Below are 22580 nucleotides of genomic sequence, written 5' to 3' on the forward strand. Positions count from 1 at the left end.
GCCCGGTCAACTGGCTTCTGTACTGGAAAATATCCTAGTCTGGTACTTTCCAGAATCATTTTTCCCCTAAGCAACCATTGTTCCTGCCATAACCCCAAAATAGAGAGTCATAACATCTACATGAGGTAGGAAAAATCTAAATGAAGGTGATATTTTCCCTCAAAAACATAGATTCATCCTTCTTCCTTCCCCTTTAATCTGAAGAAACTAGTTCTGTTCCCCAGGGCCCCGCTGGCTGCCAGAGGTCCTATCTTGCACCATTACAATAAAGAATGTAAAGCAGCAGGCGAGAGTCAACATTTCCAAACGCTTTATGTCAGAAAACAGGGAAACAATAATACCCACGCAGGCCTTGCTTGCATGTTTGAAGAAACACGTTTTACCTTGACCCATACTGTTGCCACATAACCCCACAGGTGGAGGGGCCGCAGGCTGGACTGCACATTGGATCTGGGGGCTGCAGGAGTCACGGGCTCGTCTCAGCACAGGGACAGAGCTGCAGCTGATTATCTCTGCTCTTAGCAGCACTTATGTTGTGGCAACAGGGAAAACAGAAGAGGTTTTGGCAAACAGGATACCATGGGGCCAAACGGGACATTTAGGAACAGCCCGGGTGGGAGTGCTCTGAGCCACTTTAGGGCTGATAATGAATTAAACTTTTTTGGGGAAAAGTAAGCTTGGGATTAAAAGAGGGATTTTAACTATTTTTGTCCTACACACACACACACACACACACACACACACACAGGCTGCAAAACCCCACTCAACATCCTGAAATCTTAGGTGATGCAATTTTTGAAGTTAATCTGCAATGTGTAAAGCCATCAGCCATCGAGAAACACAGGCACCCAAGGGAAGTGATGCTGAAGATGCTGGAGGTGCTCAGTGCGAGAACTTTTTGGGTGGGAGCTCAGGAGGTGTTTCCTTGCGGCCCCCAGAGGGGACTGTTTGGGGTCATCCTGTTTATCTCAGCTGCTGTCATGATGGATACCACCACGTTGGTCTCTTTGAAAGAGAGCCTGCATCGATCATTAACAGGTTGGGCATAAGGGGCTGGCAGGGGGCAGTGTGGTTATTTGCATGTGGAAATACAATGCAGAGAGGAAGGGGAGATGGGCCATGTTGGGGGTAAAATACGCAGACTATTAGAAGTCACAGATACATGCAAATGTATCTACATGCACACGTGTATGTATACAGGTCCTTGATGCCTATATTTCAACTTGTCTTCTCATATAGAACCACACGCTCAAGTAGAAGAGGCTGGCCTGGGGGTGTAGCATGGGTAGAGTGTGTGCTTAATATACACAGGTGCTGGTTTCCATCTCTAGCACTAGGGGAAAAAAAAGAAAAAGCAGAAGAGGGTTAAGCTTCTTTTACTACTGAGATGGATATAGTCTGAGGAATGAAACCGCTTGATGGTTCCAATAGGTCACTTAAAAAAAAAATCACAATAGCTCTCCTTCTAATTCAATAAATGTGCTGAGGTTGTATGGACCTGGTACTCTGCCTGGTAAGCCTAAAGATAAGTGATATGTAATTCATGCCCTCTGATCACTTAAATTGACTGCTCTGCTGGGGCAGCACGTGGCCCATTAGCAGTCATACAATGTGGACCAGGGATGAGGTCTGCAAACGGAATCGAAAAATAGACATGCAGTATGCTAAGTTCTACCACAGAGGAGGATCTGCCTAGGTACAGCTTTTCTTTATCATTCTATTAAAAGTAATCCATGCTTTTGTTGGAAAAAAAAATATGAATAGTGGGGAAAAGGTAATGACTCCTCTTGATTTTGTCTCCAATTCTATTAGCCCTTCTACTCTAAGTAACAGACTAACATCTTTTTTCTAGATACAACAACTTTATACAGTACCTAATAATTTCTGATATGAAAAACATGAGATATTTAATATACTACCCCTGCCCCTAAAATTTTACTAATTCTATTGTTACTTTTAGCATCTCTATTATGTATTTGTAACTTTAAATACATTGAATCTTCATTGACTTGATTCATCAACTTAGGATAGCATCTTTTCTGTTGCTTTGACACAAAGTAAGAAAACTCATTCCTTTATTCTTTCCTCTCAAGTTTCCTTTCTTTTCTCTCTCTCTCTCTCTCTCAACTTGAAACATCGACACTTTTACTTTTACCATTGCAAAGGTTTAAAATATTCATATTATGTTCAGTAATTATTAATGAGGCATCCTCATTAATATTAATTGAGTTAATCATTTAGTTTCTGGACTTGCCTATAGGTCGATGATAGAAACTATAAACCAATGACCCAAATTTACCGTATCATAATATAAACAGTAGCTACTAAGGGACAAAGTGGCACAAGTGGAAGGAAATGCCACAGAGGGGGGAATGGAGGCAAGGACATCCAGTTTTCATGTCCAATGGATCCTCATTCTTACCTTCTCTCACTCCACTGTGGTCTGTCTCAAGTAAAGGCTAAGCCTGTCCTATAAGACTGTGTGTGAAAATGTACCTGTGCCTGAAATGTATATAGACAGTTTAAAAAAATTCAAATGAGTCAACTGTGACTATACCTTCTAGTCCAGGAAACAAAACATCATCAAAAAGTAACCCAGCCAAATAACCCAATCAACAAATGGGCTAAGGACCTGAACAGACATTTCTCAGAGGAGGACATACAATCAATCAACAAGTACATGAAAAAATGCTCACCATCTCTAGCAGTCAGAGAAATGCAAATTAAAACCTCCCTAAGATACCTTCTCACTCCAGTAAGATTGGCAGCCATTAGGAAGTCAAACAACAACAAGTGCTGGTGAGGATGTGGGGAAAAGGGTACTCTTGTACATTGCTGGTGGGACTGCAAATTGGTGCGGCCAATTTGTAAAGCAGTATGGAGATTCCTGGGAAAGCTGGGAATGGAACCACCATTTGATCCAGCTATTCCCCTACTCGGTCTATTCCCTAAAGACCTAAAAAGAGCACACTATAGGGACACTGCTACATCCATGTTCATAGCAGCACAATCCACAATAGCAAGACTGTGGAACCAACCTAGATGCCCTTCAATAGACGAATGGATAAAAAAAAATGTGGCATTTATACACAATGGAGTATTACTCTGCATTAAAAATGACAAAATCATAGAATTTGGAGGGAAATGGATGGCATTAGAGAAGATTATGCTAAGTGAAGCTAGCCAATCCCTTAAAAACAAATGCCAAATGTCTTCTTTGATATAAGGAGAGTAACTAAGAACAGAGTAGGGACGAAGAGCATGAGAAGAAGATTAACATTAAACAGGGATGAGAGGTGGGAGGGAAAGGGAGAGAGAAGGGAAATTGCATGTAAATGGAAGGAGACCCTCAGGGGTATACAAAATTACATACAAGAGGAAGTGAGGGGAAAGGGGGAAAAATATAAGGGGGAGAAATGAATTACAGTAGAAGGGGTAGAGAGAGAAGAGGGGAGGGGAGGGGGGAGGGGGGATAGTAGAGGATAGGAAAGGCAGCAGAATACAACAGACACCAGAATGGCAATATGTAAATCAATGGTTGTGCAACTGATGTGATTCTGCAATCTGTATATGGGGTAAAAATAGGAGCTCATATCCCACTTGAATCAAAGTGTGAAATATGATATATCAAGAACTATGTAATGTTTTGAACAACCAACAATAAAAATTAATTTAAAAATAAATAAATAAATAAATAAAGATATTAATTCCAACTACCAAAAAAAAAAAAAAAGTAACCCAGCCAGGCAGGGTGGCCCACACCTGTAATCCCAGTGGCTCGGGAAGCAGAGGCAGGAGGATCACAAGTTCAAAGCCGGCCTCAGGCAATGCGAGGTACTAAGCAGCTCAGTGAGACCCTGTCTCAAAGTAAAAAATAAAAAGGGCAGGGGATGGGGCTCAGTGGTAGAGCAACCCTAGGTTCAATCCCTGGTGCCAAAAACCAAAAAACCAAAAACCAAACAAACACAAAAACTGCATCCTGGCCCGGCCCCTGCCAACTGGAACTCTAGTGTCAATCATTCCCTACCTTTTCTGTACAGCTTTCAAAACCCCTGTATGTAGTGTCTGGTTATTGCTGTTTCTAAACTTTAATCTTCTATTACACTTGGAATCACTTCTAATATACATGGAATCACACTACATATGTTCTATTAAGACACATCCACACACACACACACTAGTGATAGCCAAATACTTTTTTCTAACAATAACATAAAATGAAATTTCATTAGGGTGTCTGGCTGTCTCTGAGTTTTAATGAGATACATATTGTGAACCTGTTCTTTTGTGTCATTTATTTAAAAAACATTTTTTAGTATTTTTTTTATTCATAGAAGCATTTTATTGTTTCAATACAAATAATAAATTTGTATCATAATAAATACAAATCACAAACACAAAATAAAATGACTATTCCCAGGGTTCCTAGTATTAGCTTTTTATTTTATTTTTTCTGATATCTTTGGATGAACTATAAGTTTTTAATTTCAATGTATTTATATTTATCAATATTTTTCCTTTGACTCTTTTGGCATGTTTTATTTAAGAAATGAATCAGCAAAATGTTCTTTTTAAATATTTTTTTTTTGGTCCTGGGTATTGAACCTAGGAGCACCCGACCACTGAGGCATACTACCCCCCTGACTTTGAACTTGCTATTCTCCTGCCTCAGCCTCTTGAGCCAGTGGGATTATGAACGTGTGCCACCACGTCTGGCTAGAAGAATGTTTTATACTTTCTTCAGAAAGTGTATAGTTTTGCTGGTCTTTTAAAAATACCTGGATTGGTTTTTGCACATGGTGTTGGGTGGGCGTTAATTTCCCTTCTCTTTCTGTAGATAACAAATTATTCCATATGAAGTATTCTGGTATAAGCATTTTAGGCTATAAATTTACTTACTTTCCCCAGTTTTAACACTAGGTGTTTATGTTACCTTTTAATTGCAAATGTTTACTAATATCTGAAGTACTTCTTTGCTTCTAAACCTCAGTTTTCATTCCTAATCATTCTTTGTTTTTTTCCCCTAAATTTTATGAATCTTCAATTTTCAATGTGTCATTATAAACAGCAGGGCTGGAGTTTTATTTTTAATTCATTTGAACAACATTTGTCATTAAATCATAGCATCTAATCCATTTGTTTAGATTACTGGTTTTATTTTATTCATGCCACTATATCTTTCCACACACTCTGATCTTTTTCTAGGCTTTATTTCTTTGAGATAAACTGGTAACGTTTTCACATTCCACTTTTATCTCAGTTTTCAAGTTGTTTTTCGTATTTTGTTGGTAGGTGAAGTACCCTTTGAGTTCATGGTTACATTAAAAATCACAAGTGCTCACTGAATTTATCAAAGTCCAAAGTTAACATTTTTTTTTTGGTGGGGGGTACTGGAGATTGAACTCAGGGGCATTGGACCACTGAGCCACACCCCCAGCCCTATCTTGTATTTTATTTAGCATCAGAGTCTCACTGAGTTGCTTAGCACCTTGCTTTTGCTGAGTCTGGCTTTGAACTCACGATCCTCCTGTCTCACCCTCCCGAGCCAATGGGAGTACAGGTGTGCACCACCATGCCCCGCCCAAAGTTAACATTTTTATTCTTCTCCCCAAATAATTGCAGGAACTCAGAAAGATTTTAATTCCCAATTTTCCTCTATTCTATGCCATTGTGCTTGTGTAAATCATACTTTTATTATTTCACAAGATGTCGTTGTATACAGTATTGTATACATTTTCTCCATGTGTTCTTTCTGTGCTGTAGAACCCCTGAAGCTCCCATTTCTTCAGAATGAAGCGAACTCTTTTAGAATTCCTGTTTTTTGTAGGGTCTACTGGTGACACACTTTCCCTGTTTTTGTTTGTCCAGAAACATCATTCTATATTATTATTTGTTGTTGTTTGTAATGTACAGAATTTAGTTTGGTGATTATTTCCTCTCAATTGAGTGAAGTTATAAGTTCACTGTTGCTTTTTTTTTTAAAAAAAAAAAAACACTAAAAGGTATTTTAAGTTTTCTCCCCCTTTTTTAATGTGTGTTGCAAAAATGGGTCCACATGGATTTCTTTTTAGTCATCCTGCTTAATAGTCACTGCATTTCATGAAATTGTGGGCTAGTGTCTTTCAGTTCTGAAAAAGTTTATTCCTGTTGCTTTCCCCCACTCCCTTTCTGGAATCCCAGTTAGACATTAGATTTTACCACTTCATCCTTCCTGTTGCTCAACTTCCATGTCCTGTTTTCCATAGCTGTCTCTCTAGGCTGTATTTTAGGATATATATATTTTTAAATTTACATTTCCATTCTGTCATTCTCTCTCTCTGATGTGCTGTTTGACCTGCCCGTGTAAATTTTAATTTCTATTATCACTTTTTCATTTCTAGAAATGCGGGCTGCTGGAACTTCTTCGAGTCTTGCTGTTTATCATATTTCTAATCTTCTCTTATATTTCTAGAAATTAAGCTAAGGCTCTTATTTTGTATTCTAGGCTTGATAATCCTAACATCTGCATTCAGTGTCTGAAAAATCCCAGTGTCTGAGTGAGGAATCTAATTTCGGTCTCTCTCACGTCCTCTTACGCAAAGTGTTTTTGGTCACAAATTGCTCTTTCCCAGGGGAAGGTACTGATTTCTAATGCTTTTGTCCCCTTCCTTTTCTACTGTCCCTACTATATGGATTTTGACCTTCTGGGTACCTTAGCCCCGTTCCATAGTTCCCACCTGCGTTTCAGAAAAGAGCTTTCAACTTTATATTCTGGATCCCAGATTAGAGCTACTGCTACCCTTTCCTTTTATTTTTGTTTTTAAAAAAATCTTTGTTGGTCACATTTTGAATTCTCAAGGGTTCATTTATCCAGTAATGACTTTTTCCACAACAGTCTCTTTGTTCTTTCTATTTAATATGAACAATCTCAAGTCTTTCTGAAGACTGTAAGTATAGCTGGAACTGTTTTCTTCTCCTTGGGTTGGCTAGACTTCCTCTGGGGTCAGTCCTTCTACCTGGAGCTCAAGTCCATCTTTTCATGTTCAAATAACAGGTGAGTAAAAACAAAGGTACCTGGTGTGAATTTCCCATCTGACCACAGTGTCTCTCTAACACCATCTTGCACTAGGGAGGAACGATTTAGGGCAAATGTGTAAGAGGACAGGCTTTGTTGCCTAGAAAGCAAGAGGAAAGAGGCCCAGGCTGGGAGCCCAGGGCCTCCCCCAGTTCTTCACTTAGAAGCACGGCGAGCTTGCTTTGCGCATGATGAGCTTGTGTTGATTTCCCTCTTGAGAAAAGAAATGACTCTTCTGCCACTATCTATGTCTATATTCAAGGTCTGGTATTGTCTTAGAATGTGTTCTTATATATTGTTCCCAAGTAGGAATTCTAGTCACTTGTTTTTTTTTTTTTTAAGATTATCACTGTTTTTTGTTCTTTGGGGCCTTTTGCAAGGAAATGAGACAGAAAGTGCTGTATGAGAATTAGCTAGGGTGGGGTGCATCACTGAGGCGGGGAAAGATAGCTCAGGGGTCCCCATGCACCTGCCACCCACATCCATTCTACTGTGGTTTAGAGGAAATCTAGCCTGTCCTGGGGCCACCAGAGCTGTCCCTCACCACCAAGGCTTATTCCTCTTTTTTTTTTTTTTTCTTTTCTTGGGTCATGACTTTCCTTGCTCAGGGTTATTTTTCAGTAGGGTCCTATTTACTTTCTGTTTTAAAGACAATTGGCTAAATGTCTGGTTTGCAGAGGGCAATCTTCCCTGTTCTCGGTGCTGTTGAGGATTGATGTCCATCTTTACAGCTCTATGGCTCTTCAGTGGGGATTCCGAAGGGAAGGGGAGAAGCGCTTCAACTCAACCTGCCACCTGGACGTTGGAAAGTGCAGACACCCATCATCTACATTAATATTTAAATACTCTGTGGAATGTTTTTAGGATCTTAAAATAGAAGCTTGTTAAGCATTGAGAAATTTATCTTAGAAAAACGTCTCACTGGAACCTGTGCCCCAAGCAAAGCCCAACCGAGGTTGGGATAACTGATCCAACCTGCACATTATGGGCACGTTGTTCCCCTCTGCTGACCTTCCTCTACCTGTGCATTAAAATCTTGGAAATTTCCAACACATTTAAAATGTTTAATTTTGTTTTAAATCTCATAGTAAAATCATTCTAAATAATGTGAAATTAGACATTTTAAAAAACATTAAAAATTTTTTTTTAAAAAAGCATATATTCTTGATTTCACGTTAGCTTAATGCCCACAAACATAAATAGGCATCTACTAGCTCTGAGTGGTCTTTGTCTTCAAACCTAACTCTATCACTGGGCGCTCACAGCTCACTAGCAGCTGGAGAAACTAACAAAGCCCTGGTTTTGCAAGGGTGCTTTTAGGACGGGAACACAGTAGCTCCTGCATCTTTAATGCCCCAGACAACTGTAATGCCAATTAGTAGTGCCACAAGAGAATGAAAGCAGTGCTTTACAGGATGCTCCCTTCTTTGATGACAAAGCCTACATGTTTTGTTAGCCACCAATTCAGTGAGTAACCTCCTTCCTAAATAGCGCAGCCTATTTCTGAATGAGGACATGGCATACATAACTGGCAAGTGGTGACGTTCCTTCATGGATTCTGAGGTCTTTACCTTGAAGTCTTTGGATTGTTGTTTTTTTTTTTTTTTTCAGTTTATTTTCTTTAATTTAGTCAACTCTCTATTTGCCTTTTAGTCCCCCCCCCCATATGTACCAGTGACCAATTAACTGTTAATGAAGCATGCTATCTCCTATGATCACTCTGATATTCAGCATTTTATGGTTTGGTCTTCCTTCTACTGAGTGTGAGCACTCAAGGTCACTCAAGGTCATTCATTAAGGCAACCCGTACTTGAGCCAATGACTGTTTCCTACTTGAACATGTTTCCTAATGACTCTCTTTTAAACCAACAGTCTATTACAAGCTCATCCTCTCCACCCTCCAACCCATCTTTTCCCTGTGAGATATAAAGTTATGAAGAGAAGCCTTTCTTACTTGGATTATTATGTCCGGAGGATACAAGCTGAGAGTCCTGAAAGAAAAAGAAATATCAATTAATTTTCTTACTTTGATTTTTCCAAACACTAGTTGAAAAGGAGACAGATGACTGGTCATTCAGAACTGAGTCATTGCTCCTAACTTTAGCAGAGACTATAACAAGGCCTATTTGCATAAATGTGCTTGGCAAGCAGCTCTGGGAATGTAGATCACAATCACCTTTATTCTGTAGCACTGACCTTATGTTTTGCCTATTGAGGGAAAGGTGACAGAACATAAAATCATTTTGAAATGAACAAACAATTCATTGGAATGTAGTACATCCCCAACATTGTACAAGCATGGCATCTATCTAGCTGCAAAGTATTTCCATCATTCTAAAATAAAATCTCATGCCCATCAAGCAAGATCTCCCTATTTCCCCTCTCCTCGGCCCCAGCAATGAACAATTTTTATCTGTGTCTATTCTGGATATTTCATTAGTAGAGTCATACGACCTAGGTTCAGTCACTTAGCAGAGTGTTTTGGAGGTTCATTCTTCTGGTAGTATATATCAGTTTTTTCATTTCTTTTTATGGATTAATAATATATTTACACATATTTGCTTATCCACGCACCTGTTGGTGGGTACGTGGACTATTGTCATTTGTGGCTACTTGGAATACTGCTGCTGTGATCACGCATGTGCAGGCCCTTGTTCTAACCCCTGTTTTCTGTCCTTCTGGGTTATGTGTGTACAAGAGGAATTTTGGGGTCATCTCATGGTAGCTCTCTGAAACTTTTTGAGGAATTGTCAAACTATTCTCCACAGTGGCAGAAACATTTTTGGATTCCTACCAGGGAAATGTAAGGGCTCTAATTTTTCTAAATCCTCACCAACATTTATTATTTTTCATTATAATAATAAAAAATAAAAACCTAGTTACTGGGGTTTTGGCTCAGCAGTAGAGCGCTCACCTAGCATGTGCGAGGACCTGGGTTCGATCCTCAGCACCACATAAAAATAAATAAAATAAAGGTATTGTGTCCAATTACAACTAAAAAATAAATATTAAAAAGAAAAACCAAAAAAACCTAGCCATTCTTGAGAGTGTGAAATGGAACACCTCATTTTGATTTTGACTTGTATTTACCTAAAAATTAACCACATTGAGCATCTCTTCATGTGTTTATTGCCTGTGTGTAAGTCTTCTTCTATTAAATACCCAGTAGAGTCCTTTGCCTTTGATTTAACACAGCTCTTTGCCTTTTTGAGGTTGAGTTTAAAGAGTTCTTTATATTCTGGATACTACACTCTTCACAGATACATGGTTTGCCAATCTTTTCTCCCATTCTGTCAGCTTCCTCTCCCCTGTATTGATAATATTCTTTGATGCACAAGTTTTAAATTTTGATGAAGTTTAATTTATCCAGTTTTTCTTTCATTGCTCAGCTAAGAATTCCCAGCTGAATCCAAGCCGCACAGATTTAACCCTCTGTTTTCTTTTATAGGGTCTTTGGGTTTAGTTCTATATTTAGTCACTGGTCTATTATATTATTGACTTTGAGTCTCAGCCACTTCCTTTTGAAGGCACCTGTACTGTCAGCATCTCTGCAGATGAGGTTGGCCGCTCTCCTGTCAGGAACATTGCTGACAGGCTGTTGTCCATCTCCCAGCAGTGGGTGAAAAGATTATTACAGATATCCACTTATCTACTCTGATGTAAATCCAGTACTATGCAGTATTTGAAGTCTAGTTACTACTCAGATAAATGGGATTAAACCTGATTTTATTTATATTAAAGTGATATGTGAATTTTGTCTTGAAAATTCACATCCTCTTTCCTTGAAAGATCCTTATTTGATGTGAAATATAAGGGGGAGTTATAAAATGAATTGAGGTGGTAGGAATATAAAAAAAAAATAAGTAGCAGTGCATAAAATCCAACAAAACTCCTTTATAATTCTGGCATGTGGAATGAAAATCCAGTGAAAAGGAATTACTTTCCAGTATATGGCTTAACATATTTTACCAGAATTTTGCTCTATGAATACAGTTTTTAAAGGGCAGAGGTATCATTTAATGGCACTTGTGGCATATTCAATTCTAACGAATAATGTCTGTTTTAAAAAGGAATTCCACTGAAATAGTACAAATGAGCCAGTCTGGTGGGTGAGGATTTGGAGGAGAAAATTGGGAAGGGATGGGATTCCCACTCTATTAGGCAGCCTGAGTCATGAGCGGATGCCTAGTAAACCTCGTTCAGAGTTGGTAGTAATGAGCTGTTCAGCTGATGGGAAAGAACAAAGTTAAACTTTCACTCTTTGAGATTCTGTTTTGGAAAGAGTGACATGGAGATGAAATAGTGTCACTGAAGTGATGGCCAACATGGAATCTGCAAAAACTACTTTGGCCCAGTGTGCAGAGGTGCTGTTATGAAGAAGAGACCCATAGGCAAGTCCCCCAAGGGCACCAGCGAGTTTCCTTCCTTTCTAGTTAACTTACAGTTTATATCTGAACAGAAATTACTTTTAGTTTTCATGTTAAAAATACTTTGAGTCCCAGTGAGTTAACTCCTCTGTCCTGTCTGTAGATTTTGGCCCTTTGGAGCCATCCTGTCCTAGACGGGGAAGACTCACTTGTCACCAATGAGCAGGAACAGCAATTGAGATGGTGCCTGTGTTAAAGCTCATTCTTTAAAAAAAAAAAAAAAAGAAAGAAAGAAAGAAAAAAAAATGAAAGAAAGAATAGCAGAAATTTTCCTATGACCTTGCTCACACTAATAAGAAACAGAATTTTTTATTTCTTGAAGCATCCTAAAACTCAGGCCTCAGATGATGACTGTTGACAGACTCTTTGGCAGAGAACCAAAGATATGCTTCCAGACAACCTGCTTCAGTATAACCACTTCCTATAAGCTCACTCTCTATGACTTAGAAGAACATCTACAATGGGAATCTACTCTTCTCCACCTTTAAATCTGCAAGTTCCAACACCCAGACTCTTCTTTGGCATCTGAGAATATTAAAACTCCTTTAAGGGTGGCATTTAGTTGAGAAGTAAAATTCATACAGATCATTTTGCTGAAGGCAGAAATAACCAGGCACACTGTTTCCAAGAAAGCTCTTCAATGAAACACCATAACAGATCCCACATTCCATTCAATGTAGCCTGTCAAACTATATGAGGCTGCATTATCTTATGTACTACCCTGAAAGAAAATTGCTGCCAACTAATTGCAGTACTTCACCATTGAGCCACATCCCCGACCTTTTTTATTTTTATTTATTTATTTATTTATTTTAAATTTTGAGACAGGGTCTTGCTATGTTGCTCAGGGCCTGAGTTGCTGAGGCTAACTTTGAACTTGCAATCCTCTTGCTTCAGCCTCCTGAGTTGCTGGGATTGCAGGTGTGTGCCACTACACTGGGTTTGTGGGTTTTTAAAAAAATTTTTTTTTAGTTGTTGGTGGACACAATACCTTTTTATTTTATTTATGTGGTTCTGAGGATCGAACCCAGGGTCTCACACATATGCAAGATGAGTGCTGTACCACTGAGCCCCAGCCTCAGCCCCTTGTGGTTGCTTTTGAAGCAAGAGTAGCAACCCAAGGAGGAATTTGTATAATAAACTTTCCATCTCCAAACACTTTCCTTCCTACTTCCAGGTGCTCATTCTCCCTGGAGTGTATAAAGAGAAAGGCGGTAGGATGGTAGGATTCTTGTTTCTATGGTGATGCTAGAACTCCTCTGAACAAACTTTAAAAAAACTATCAGCAAGAATATTTTCAGACCAGGCCTAACCCACCAGATTCAGCATCCACCGCCTGTGAAATGCCCCTGGGTTTGGACATACCCATTCTGGAGAATGGAAAACATTCTACACTTTTGAGTTCTTTATTTGCATTTCAAAACTTATGAGATTGATGCACCACGAAAGGGGGAAAGGGCAAGCAAATTCATTTTCTTTTCTCTTGGTTGAAATACCTGATAATGGCAGCCAATTTAAAGGAGAAGGGTGTTCTTTGCTTTACCAAATTCAATTATGTTTGAGATTTGAAGAATGAGGCAGAAATGCCTCATAGTGTTTGTCCAGGGAATTGTGATTCCAAATCAAGTCCTCAGAGAGTAGGAAAAAAAAATAACCAAGTTCATTATCAATTGACTTTGCTATATATTATGTCCTTCAATACTCAGACAGAGTGAGGGAATTCTCGGAAGTATTTAGCTAATTAATTTAGTGGTACTGGTAACTCAGAATGCCTAGTGAAATCGACTTTTCCTTGTGAGATCAAATGGTTCCCTTAATCTTAATAAGGTCTTAATTTCATTGTTTATTAGTCATTTTGGAGAAAGCAACTCAAATTCCATAAGCAACTCCAGCTCAACACATTCGTTAGGGTGATAATCTCAAACGTTAATAGTCTAATTAATCAGTTTCAATGTCCAGCTGCCAGAATGCTCCTTTGTTGAGATAAAAGGTTACAGGACGTGCATCCGAGGGCTGGGAATGTAGCTTACTGGTAGGGTGTGTGCCTACCCTCTGCGAGTTCCATTCCCAGCAACCCCCATCCCCACCAACTAAAGGTCCACTCTCTGGGAAAGACAAAAACACTCTTTGGCATAGCCAGAATAAGAACCCCCAAAGATGTCTGTCCCCCATTCCAGGAGCCTGCAATCTGTACCTGATATGGAAAAAGGTACTTTGCGGATGTTCTGAAATAGGAGATTATTCAGGTAAACCAAATACAATATCAAGGCCCTTATAAGGAAAAGGAGGAAGAGAGAAAGAGGGTCAGAGAGGACAAGAGCAGGGAAGCAGAGGTCTGAGTGACACGGACCTGAGTATGGAAGCCTCTAGAAGCTAAATAGGCCAGCAAAGGAATTCTTCCCTAGAGCCTTCAGCCTGCTGCCCCTACGCCCTGAGTTTACCTCAATGAACCACAATTCATATTTCTGAAAGTATGTGTTGACTTAAGTCACTAAGCGGGTGGTCACTTGTTACAGCAGAAGTAGGAAGCTCACGCAGCCTTCTTCCATTTGTACAAGGTAAAGGATCAGTGCGTACGGCAAGTCTTCTGAAAAATGGCACTATTAAAATCATGCCATGTTCTGATGCTTTGTGAAATCACTTATTCTTTCTTCTTGGGCAAGGCCAAAAGACCTAGAGGTAAAATATCATCTCCAAGCAAATCCTGGCACCCCGGAAGATGTCTAATGGACATCCTAAATAGGGCACACTTTCCACTGACATCCAGAATTCTGTGTTTTATCCCATAGGATGGATAATAATGAATGAAAAATAAGAAACTTCCAACTTACTTTCTGTTTTTAAAATTGAAAGTTTTACTTATACTCAGGTTTCTGTTTGTTAGCTCTCTAGGAAGTATTTGTGTTGCATAGCTGAAACTTCACACTCTTTGACCAACATTTCTTTTTTTTTTTTTTGTACTAGGGATTGAACTCAGGAGCATCTGACCACTGAGCCACATACCCAGCCCTATTTTGTATTTTATTTAGAAACAGGGTCTCCCTGAGTTGCTTAGTGTCTCGCTTTTGAACTCGAGATCCTCCTGCCTCAGCCTCCTGAGCCGTTGGGATTACAGGCCTGAGCCACCATGCCCAGCTTGACCAACATTTCTTACTACCTGTGCCCTCATTCCTGGCCACCACCATTCACTCTGCTTCTATGAGTTTGATTATTTTGGATGCTACATATAAGTGAGATCATGCAATATCTGTCTGTGTCTGACTTATTTCACTTAGCATAAGGCCTCAAGTTATCTATCTATCTATCTATCTCTGTCACATACACAAACGACACACACACACACATGAATGATATGCAGTATGTTATATCAAAACTGTAACTATAGCTAGTGATACTACATTGTGTTCTTGAAATTCACTAAGAGGACATTTGCTAGGATCACCAAGGAAAAAAAAGTATAACTATTTGAGATGACAGATATGCTAATTAGCTTATGATGATTATTTCCCAACATATATAAATACCAAAACATTAAGTTATTTGCCTCAAATACATACCATTTTTATTTGTCAACTGTATCTCAATAAAGCTATAAAAATGAAATCTTTGCATTAGTGATTTAAAATCTCAATTTTACCTCAGGAGTTGTTATTACTTTAGTATTTACAGGAAAGAAAACAAAAGGAATTTTGAGAAAGTCACAGCAAAGTCTGTTTTGGTATGTGCTCAATTATATCAAAACTTATACCATGGGTATATCTAAATGACAAATCAATTTACTTGATTGTGTTGAGGGTCAGCCATTATTTTGTTCAGGTTACATGCAAAGATTGTAAGGTTTCTTCATTTCATTTTAGGTGTGGCAGGATGCCATTAGAAATCCCCACTGCAGAAATTATCCAAAATTTGCCTGTGTTCAAAGGGCTAGGAGTCTGGGAACTTCAGGTACATCCAGTTTACACTCCACCAATGAGATGCCCCATTCATTCATTAGCTGTTGTCTGCTAAGCCTGCACTGTTTGCTACCTGATTCTTCACTGAAAGGGTCTTGTCATATTCTGTTTCCTGTTGAGATGGGGCCTCACTGTGTAGCTCAGGCTGGTATCAAACTTGTGGGCTCAACCAATTCCCCTGTCTCAGCTTCTACAGTAGCTGAGACTCCAGCCGTGGGCCACCCACGTCCAGCTGTCCACCTCTGACTTAAACAATAAGGTATTGGGAAAGAATGAGATAAATAGGTTGGAAAAACAGAATAGTGAATCCTGAAGCAAATCCACATATTTACTAGAAATTCAACTTTAGACATAGCGGGTATTTCAAAGAAGTGGGAGAAAAGTGTGCTTTCTGTATGTTGATAGTGTTATAATAATTGACTAATCTTAAAAAACCTAAAACTAGAATCCTAAGTCACACCATCCTCAATGTATTTAGGTCTAAGAACATACCACCAAAGAATGAGAATAAAAATAGAGAACATTGTTAGAATGTTGGAAAAGGGAACATCATTTTTCTCTGACATAAAAATTAAACACTTTTCTAGGATAAAAGGCACATAAATAAGGTTACAAAAATAGGTGACATTCTATATAATAGACAAGTGAATAAGATATAAGGAGTTCCTACAAATCATTTTTATGAAGTGGCAGTGGATATGAATGGGCTATTTGCAAAGGAAAAACAGTCACTACTCAAGCTTAGAAGTAATTGGGGAAATGCAAATTAAAACAATGAGATATCAATTTTTCATCCATCATGCAGACACAATGATAAAAACCCAGATAATATTAATCATTGGCTAAGATACATAAAATGGACTCTTGAAACACAGCCAAGTGTAAATGGTTTTCTGTGGGCTCCGGCGCCCTTCGAATTCCCAGGCTAGGTGTCCTTACTGGGGACAGTCGATAGCAGCAGACAAAGAGGCATTTATAAAGTGTCTGTGGTACCAGAGTGTGTAATTAACAAACCACAGACAATCTCAAAGTCTACCAAAAGGAGCTCGATCTAAGAAAACATGGCAAACCCATATTACACAATATTTTGCTGTGGATTAGAATTCTTTTCTTTTTTTGAATCCAGGGGCACTTTACCACAGAGCGACATCCCCAGTCCTTTTTATATTTTATCTTATTAAAAAATAAATTAATTAATCAATTAATTAATTTTACAGTAGAATGCACTTTGACCTATAGCACACAAATGGAGCACAACTTCTCATTCGTCTGCTGTGCCTGGCTCAGTGTCACACCACTAGTGTAACCACACATGAATATAGGGTAATAATGTCTGTCTCTTTCTACCCTCCTTCCCATACCCACAACCCCACCCCTCCCTGGCTCCCCTCTACAGAAACCAAAGTTTGGAACTGGAGAATATCATGCTAAGTGAAATAAGCCAGTCCCCCAAAACCAAAACCTGAATGTTTTCTCAGATAAGTGGATGCCGATCCATCGTGGGGTGGGGAATAGGGAAGAATGAAGGAACTTTTATTTTGAGACAGGGTCTCACTAAGTTGCCAAGGCTGGCTGGAATTTGTGATCCTCCTGCCTCAGCCTCCTGAGTACTTGGAACTATAGAGATGTGCTACCATGCCGGACTTTTTGCTGCTGTTTAGAAGGATAAAGAAATCTCTGTAGGTTCACTTGGAAAGAGCTCCAAGTGCACTTTGCTAAGGGTAATAAAACCAACTTAGACTGGAATTCACCATTGTGATAGAAGCAATGAACAATTATTTCAGCAATTCATTCTAGAAGGTTGTGATCTTGATATTTAGCAGTGATATTTATGTATTGTGGCTATTTGTAAAAAATCAATCCTTGAATAAAAATGTTTTTATTACTCTACAATGTAAGGGTTTAAAAAAAAATATATATATATATATATTTATATATATATATTTATATATATATATTTTTTTCTATATATATATATATATATATATTAATATAGGTGCCTAAAATGCACAGGGACAACAACTTAAACTTTATTTTTATGTGGTTATTGATGAAATTTTTTTAATCTTATTTATTTATTTGTATGTGGTGCTGAGAATCCAACCCAGTGCCTCATACATGGTAGGCAAGTGCTCTACCACTGAGCCACAATCCCAGCCCGCACACTAAATTCTTGAGAGTAATTCCTGGGATTTGAAATTAGAATCTAACTGGGTTCTCTGGGATTTTCATATTTTGCTCTTTCCACTTGTATAATTTGATCTTAATAATAAACATATAATTATATGTCAGTTACATGATTAGAAAAAAATCAAAGAAATCCTATTAGACTAATGTATAACTTAAATATAAATATATTTTGTGACTGATTTTTTTTTTTGTATACTATTCCTTAAAAAATATAGTAATTTTGGGTTGTTTTTTTTTTTTGTACCAAGAATTGAACCCAAAGGTCCTAACCAACTGAGCTACATTCCTAGCCCTTTTATTTTTATTTAGAGACAGGGTTTCACTAAGTTGCTTAGGGCCTTGATAAGTTGCTGAGTCTGGCTTTGAACCTATGATCCTCCTGCCTCAGCCTCCTGAGCCTTTGGGATTACAGGCATGTGCTCAACTAGAAAACATTTTGTAGCTCCTCGAGAATATTTCAAACTTTAAAAAAGATACCCAAGAAAAACTAAATACCACATGCCTCTAATTCTAAGGTATTCATTTTAAGATAAAATCAATTGAATAACAGATTTTGAAGAAAAAAAACCCAGGATATATAATCACATTGAATGCATAAAATATAAGATGCATTTCAACATCACAAATGTTCTTAGATCATGTTGACAGTTATAACAATCACAGTTTGAAGGATACAAAAGTATAGGCAATTGAGGCAGCAAGCTCAATTCTCCCCTTTGAAGAATAAATAAGTTCTTTTTTTTAAAAAAAAATATTTTTAGCAGTAGATGGATAGTAATGACTTTTATTTATTTATTTTTATGTGGTGTTGAGGATGGAACCCAGGGTCTCACACATGCTAGGCAAGTGCTCTGCCACTGAGCCACAATCCTAGCCCACAAATATGTTCCTGGAGATTGCTCAAGATGAGATTAACATGCTTCCTGCAGGAATATTTACATGGGAGAAGCCCACAAAGGGTCAACCAACGGTCCACTTCGAATGTCTGCATGAGCACAGCGTATTCCCGAGTGATGCAAGAGCTCACCTTATTTGGAAATGGAAATTTGCTTGGTTCCACTTTGCCGGGTGCTTGAACAGCAGACAGGGGTGGAAGCCAGGTCATCTCCTAAAGGGGATAAAGACAAAGAGCATTGAAGGGGAGAGTGTTCACAGCCAGCAGCACGTACAGAGGCTCCGCAAGCCAGCCTCATCAGGCAGGAAAACGACAGGTGTGAATAAAGGATCGAGGGGGTTTATTATTATTATTTTTAATAAAAAGGATGTAAAACCCACATGAGGATCTGCTTTCCTAATCTGACCCATTCTTGGTTCCATATCTATCCCCAGGCTCCCTCCATGCCTAAAAAAGAAAAGCCCCATCCTATTTTCTCTTGGTGTGAGCCCCCAGGTAAAGGGACAACCCAGTTCTATGGGAGATGCTGTACAGACTTGGACCCGAATCCACACAATTCACAGGGAGTTTCCAAAGGAAAGCACACATCAGTTTTAACTTTAGGGGTCTTTAGTAGGGGAATAATTATTAGAGACAAAGCTCCCAATAAGTTCCGCATGTCACTTTGGTGTCTATGACTAGGTCATCCGTGGAGAAGTGAAAACAACAAATCCCATGTGTGCAGTAGGGAATGGTGTCACTCTCTATCAGCCAGCATCGAGCGCGCCGTTTGGTCTTAGGTGCAGTATCTGCAATGTGCCTTTTGTGCTCCCCTGTCACTAGCTCCGAGCGAGGGAGGGAGGGGTTGCCTTATTCATTTCCAGTATTCTCCTTCATCTCCTGGAAGACAGTTGCCATCAATAACTGATCACAGGACTCAACTGACTTGGGACGGCCAGGAATCGATGTGGGACTTGCAAACAGGGACCAAGCTAAGCAATCAGAGAAGCTGCAGGGGATTCCTTTAGAAGGAGAGTAAAACCTGCCATCTCCTGAGCGGAGGACATGATGTCCTCACCTTCCTTTGGTAGGTGGGTGGGGTGTGGGAAAGGATTCACTTGGGACATAAAAGGACAGTCCTGTGCCTTCTTTCTCGGGGAAGCCCCTCTCCCCAGAAGCTCAGGAGGGCAGAACCACACAGAGAGCGGAGGGAAGGTGAGCGAGTTCCAAGCTGCTCTGGGAGGATCTACAGACCCTACGCCCTCTCTTCCTGGTCATGGCACCGGCTACAGCCAGCAGGGGGGCTAAACACATGAGCTTTGCAGGTGTCCTTTCTCTGGTCCTGGTCACCTAGGTTTTCCCTGGAAAGCAAAGGAGGATCCAGTGACACTTTTTGTCCCCCTCTCTTCCCGTCTCCTGCTCTCCAAGTATCTGCCAGTGCCTCGTGTCCCCTTGGCGGGATTTTGCAGGGTGCCCATGTTTGTACCCAGAGTAGAATCAGACTTTGTCCATGGAATCAAGGAGCTAGTCATCCTCAGGGAGTGGCCAGCCCTTGTAGAGGAGGAGGTCAGATTTCACCAGGATTGCTGCTACCCCATTAAGAAAGATATAAAGAAAAAAACGGGCTTTCTTTACTCCCCTAACCTGTCTTTCCTGCAATGTGGCTCTCTCCGGGTGCCATCTCTCCTCTTCAATGATGTTTCTGTTTCTTGTCTTTTACTGAAATTGTTGCTTAGGATATATATGTGTTTGCTCCAAGTGGCCTCGAATCTTTTGTAGAGGAGATTAGTCATCAATTACAAATGTTGATATACAAATTACACTTGGACTGATTTTTCCTTTCCTCTCTGTGGACTGTCTGATGTGTCCCCGAGGCCATCCCACTCACAGCCAGCCACTCCGTAGCTTCCTTTGCAATCATTCTTTGGCTGACACAATTTAGACTGTGTGATCCTCTGGGGCCAGAATTGATAAACACTAAGTAATTACTCACGATTAAACAGTAGCCTTGCAGATACAACCCAAGTATGTCCATGTTAACTTTGCACAAATTATTTTTTGATTCCATCTGTGTATCAACATGCCTCACATCTAGTCATTTTATGTTTGACTGCTATTAAAAATCACAAAAAGACGAACTGCTCTTTTATTGTGTTCTATAGCTACTCAAGAATAAGTGGAATAGAAAGCTCACAAAAAATAGTAGTACTTTCAAAAGGACACTTCCTAGGCCTTCTTACAATTACTTACACTTTCATGTTGAAATTTGTTTAATACACTCTTTATATAAAAGGGAAATAGCAGACCAGCTTTAAGAGTACACTAAGCTGCAATCCATGATGGTAGAAATGATGTCCTCCTAGTCTTTGTATCTTAATCCATCTCTGACCACCAGCTCTGCCCCTGCAGAAACATTCACTTAAGATTAACTGTGAGCAGGCACAGTGCTTGTGCCTTGCATACATGAGGTGCTCAACTAAGGCACCATCTACTGAGTTTGAAAGTTAGGATATCATCCTTGGTTATGTTCATAATTAATACTTAAGTCTATAGCCCTAATTATGATTGCAATCTTTCCATTTCTTCCTTCTTCTCCTCTCTCCCATCCATCCATCCATCCATCCATCCATCCATCCATCCATCCATCCTCATAAACAAATGCCACAGGAGGGAGATGCCACTTTTGTTTAGCTTGCTGTCCTCTTGCAAATACCCCTTCTCCTTTGAGACTCTGACCATGAGCTTCTTTATTCATTAAAGATGACCTTCATCTCTCTCCCTGCTCATCCCAGCCTTTAAACCAGCCTAAGGGTACCCTCCTGCACCCCTTCCTGTACTCACGACCTTCAAAAGACTTACCTATTGACTTTTAAGCGCAAACTTGTAGAAACCCCCAAGCATTTCATGCCACCTTCTCAAACTGTTCTTCTATCTCCACTCCACTTCAATTTTGTACAGCCCTGACCTTTGGACTTTTGTCTTCAAAAACCAGAATCTGGGTTCTTCCCAGTCTAACCTGGGCTTGCTCATTTGATGGCCTCTCCAATCCCTATTTATCTAGATCATCCAGGAATCTGGCACTGAATTGCTCCTGAAGTCCCATGTCCAATACTGACCACCTAACTGACCTCTTTGCTGGCTTTTCCAAGACCCTCCGGCATGGTGGGAACCACTCGTAGGCCTAGTCCACATTCCCCCAGGTCTCCAGCTTGGGATCAAGCCCTATCTGGCTCCTCTGCTCGGGAAGGCTGCTGTGCACTGTGGTGGTCACATGGATTTGTGACATTGACTTCCCAAGGAGGCTCTCTGTGTGGCTAGGGTAATCCTTGTATTTGCTCACCATCTGTCCTTTCTTCCAAGTTCCTAGACAATATTCCTACGTTCTGTGATCCTCCTTGAGCCTCACTTTGATTCTTGTTCTCTCACTACAGGTGCCCTTGCCTCTTATACGATTGAAAAAGAAACAAAACAAAATAGAACAAAACGGGTATTCAGAAGTTTCAGTATTCCCCAAGGACAGATCTGTTGGCATTCATGGTATTCATTCGCCACCCCCAGGCAGTTCCAGGTGATCCCCACCCGTGGCCTCCATCTTGTCTGTTCCTCTGTCCTGAGATCTGGTTCCCCTGACATCCCACAGATTTTCTTCTAACTTCAACCTTTCTTCTCCGCAGGCTTCTTCCCCGTGAATGACAACCGGAGGCCTCAGCCCTTGCTGATCCTGTATCCCTCCTCTAACTACCCTTTATTTCTCCATTTCATGTTAATAGCCAACTTTATCAAAGTGTACCAAGGACTCAGAGGCTCCTTTTTCTAAAAATATCACCTCTTGACTCGACCCTGTAAATGTCCAATGGGTAAAAAGCAAGATAAAGCACTTCGGATCTCTGCTTCCATTTTGCACCTGTCTCCTTTGTTCTTAGTCACTTTGGATTCTAAAACAATAGGTCTGAGTGATACGCATCTTGTGATGAGGTGAAACTATCCCCCGGGTGACAGTGACTTTCTTGTCCCAGACAAGGCCTGGCTGAACAATCCTGAGCTAGTCATCTACAGACCAGCTGGACCAAGACCACTTGCCT

At 39.8% G+C, this 22580-nt stretch overlaps 1 protein-coding gene across 1 annotated transcript in view; it reads right to left on the bottom strand.

The window, feature by feature from the left end:
• The window catches only part of LOC143640948 (AF4/FMR2 family member 3-like), a 180764-nt gene extending 159105 nt beyond the window's left edge, over positions 1–21659 (bottom strand). The window contains 3 exon segments of the mRNA XM_077108451.1: positions 9009–9045; positions 18652–18732; positions 21627–21659. Of these exon segments, the coding sequence (XP_076964566.1) occupies positions 9009–9045; positions 18652–18732; positions 21627–21659 (151 nt within the window).
• Between the last annotated feature and the right edge of the window lie 921 nt (positions 21660–22580).

The sequence above is a fragment of the Callospermophilus lateralis genome, unplaced genomic scaffold (assembly GCF_048772815.1).
Source record: "Callospermophilus lateralis isolate mCalLat2 unplaced genomic scaffold, mCalLat2.hap1 Scaffold_79, whole genome shotgun sequence".
Taxonomy (NCBI): domain Eukaryota; kingdom Metazoa; phylum Chordata; class Mammalia; order Rodentia; family Sciuridae; genus Callospermophilus; species Callospermophilus lateralis.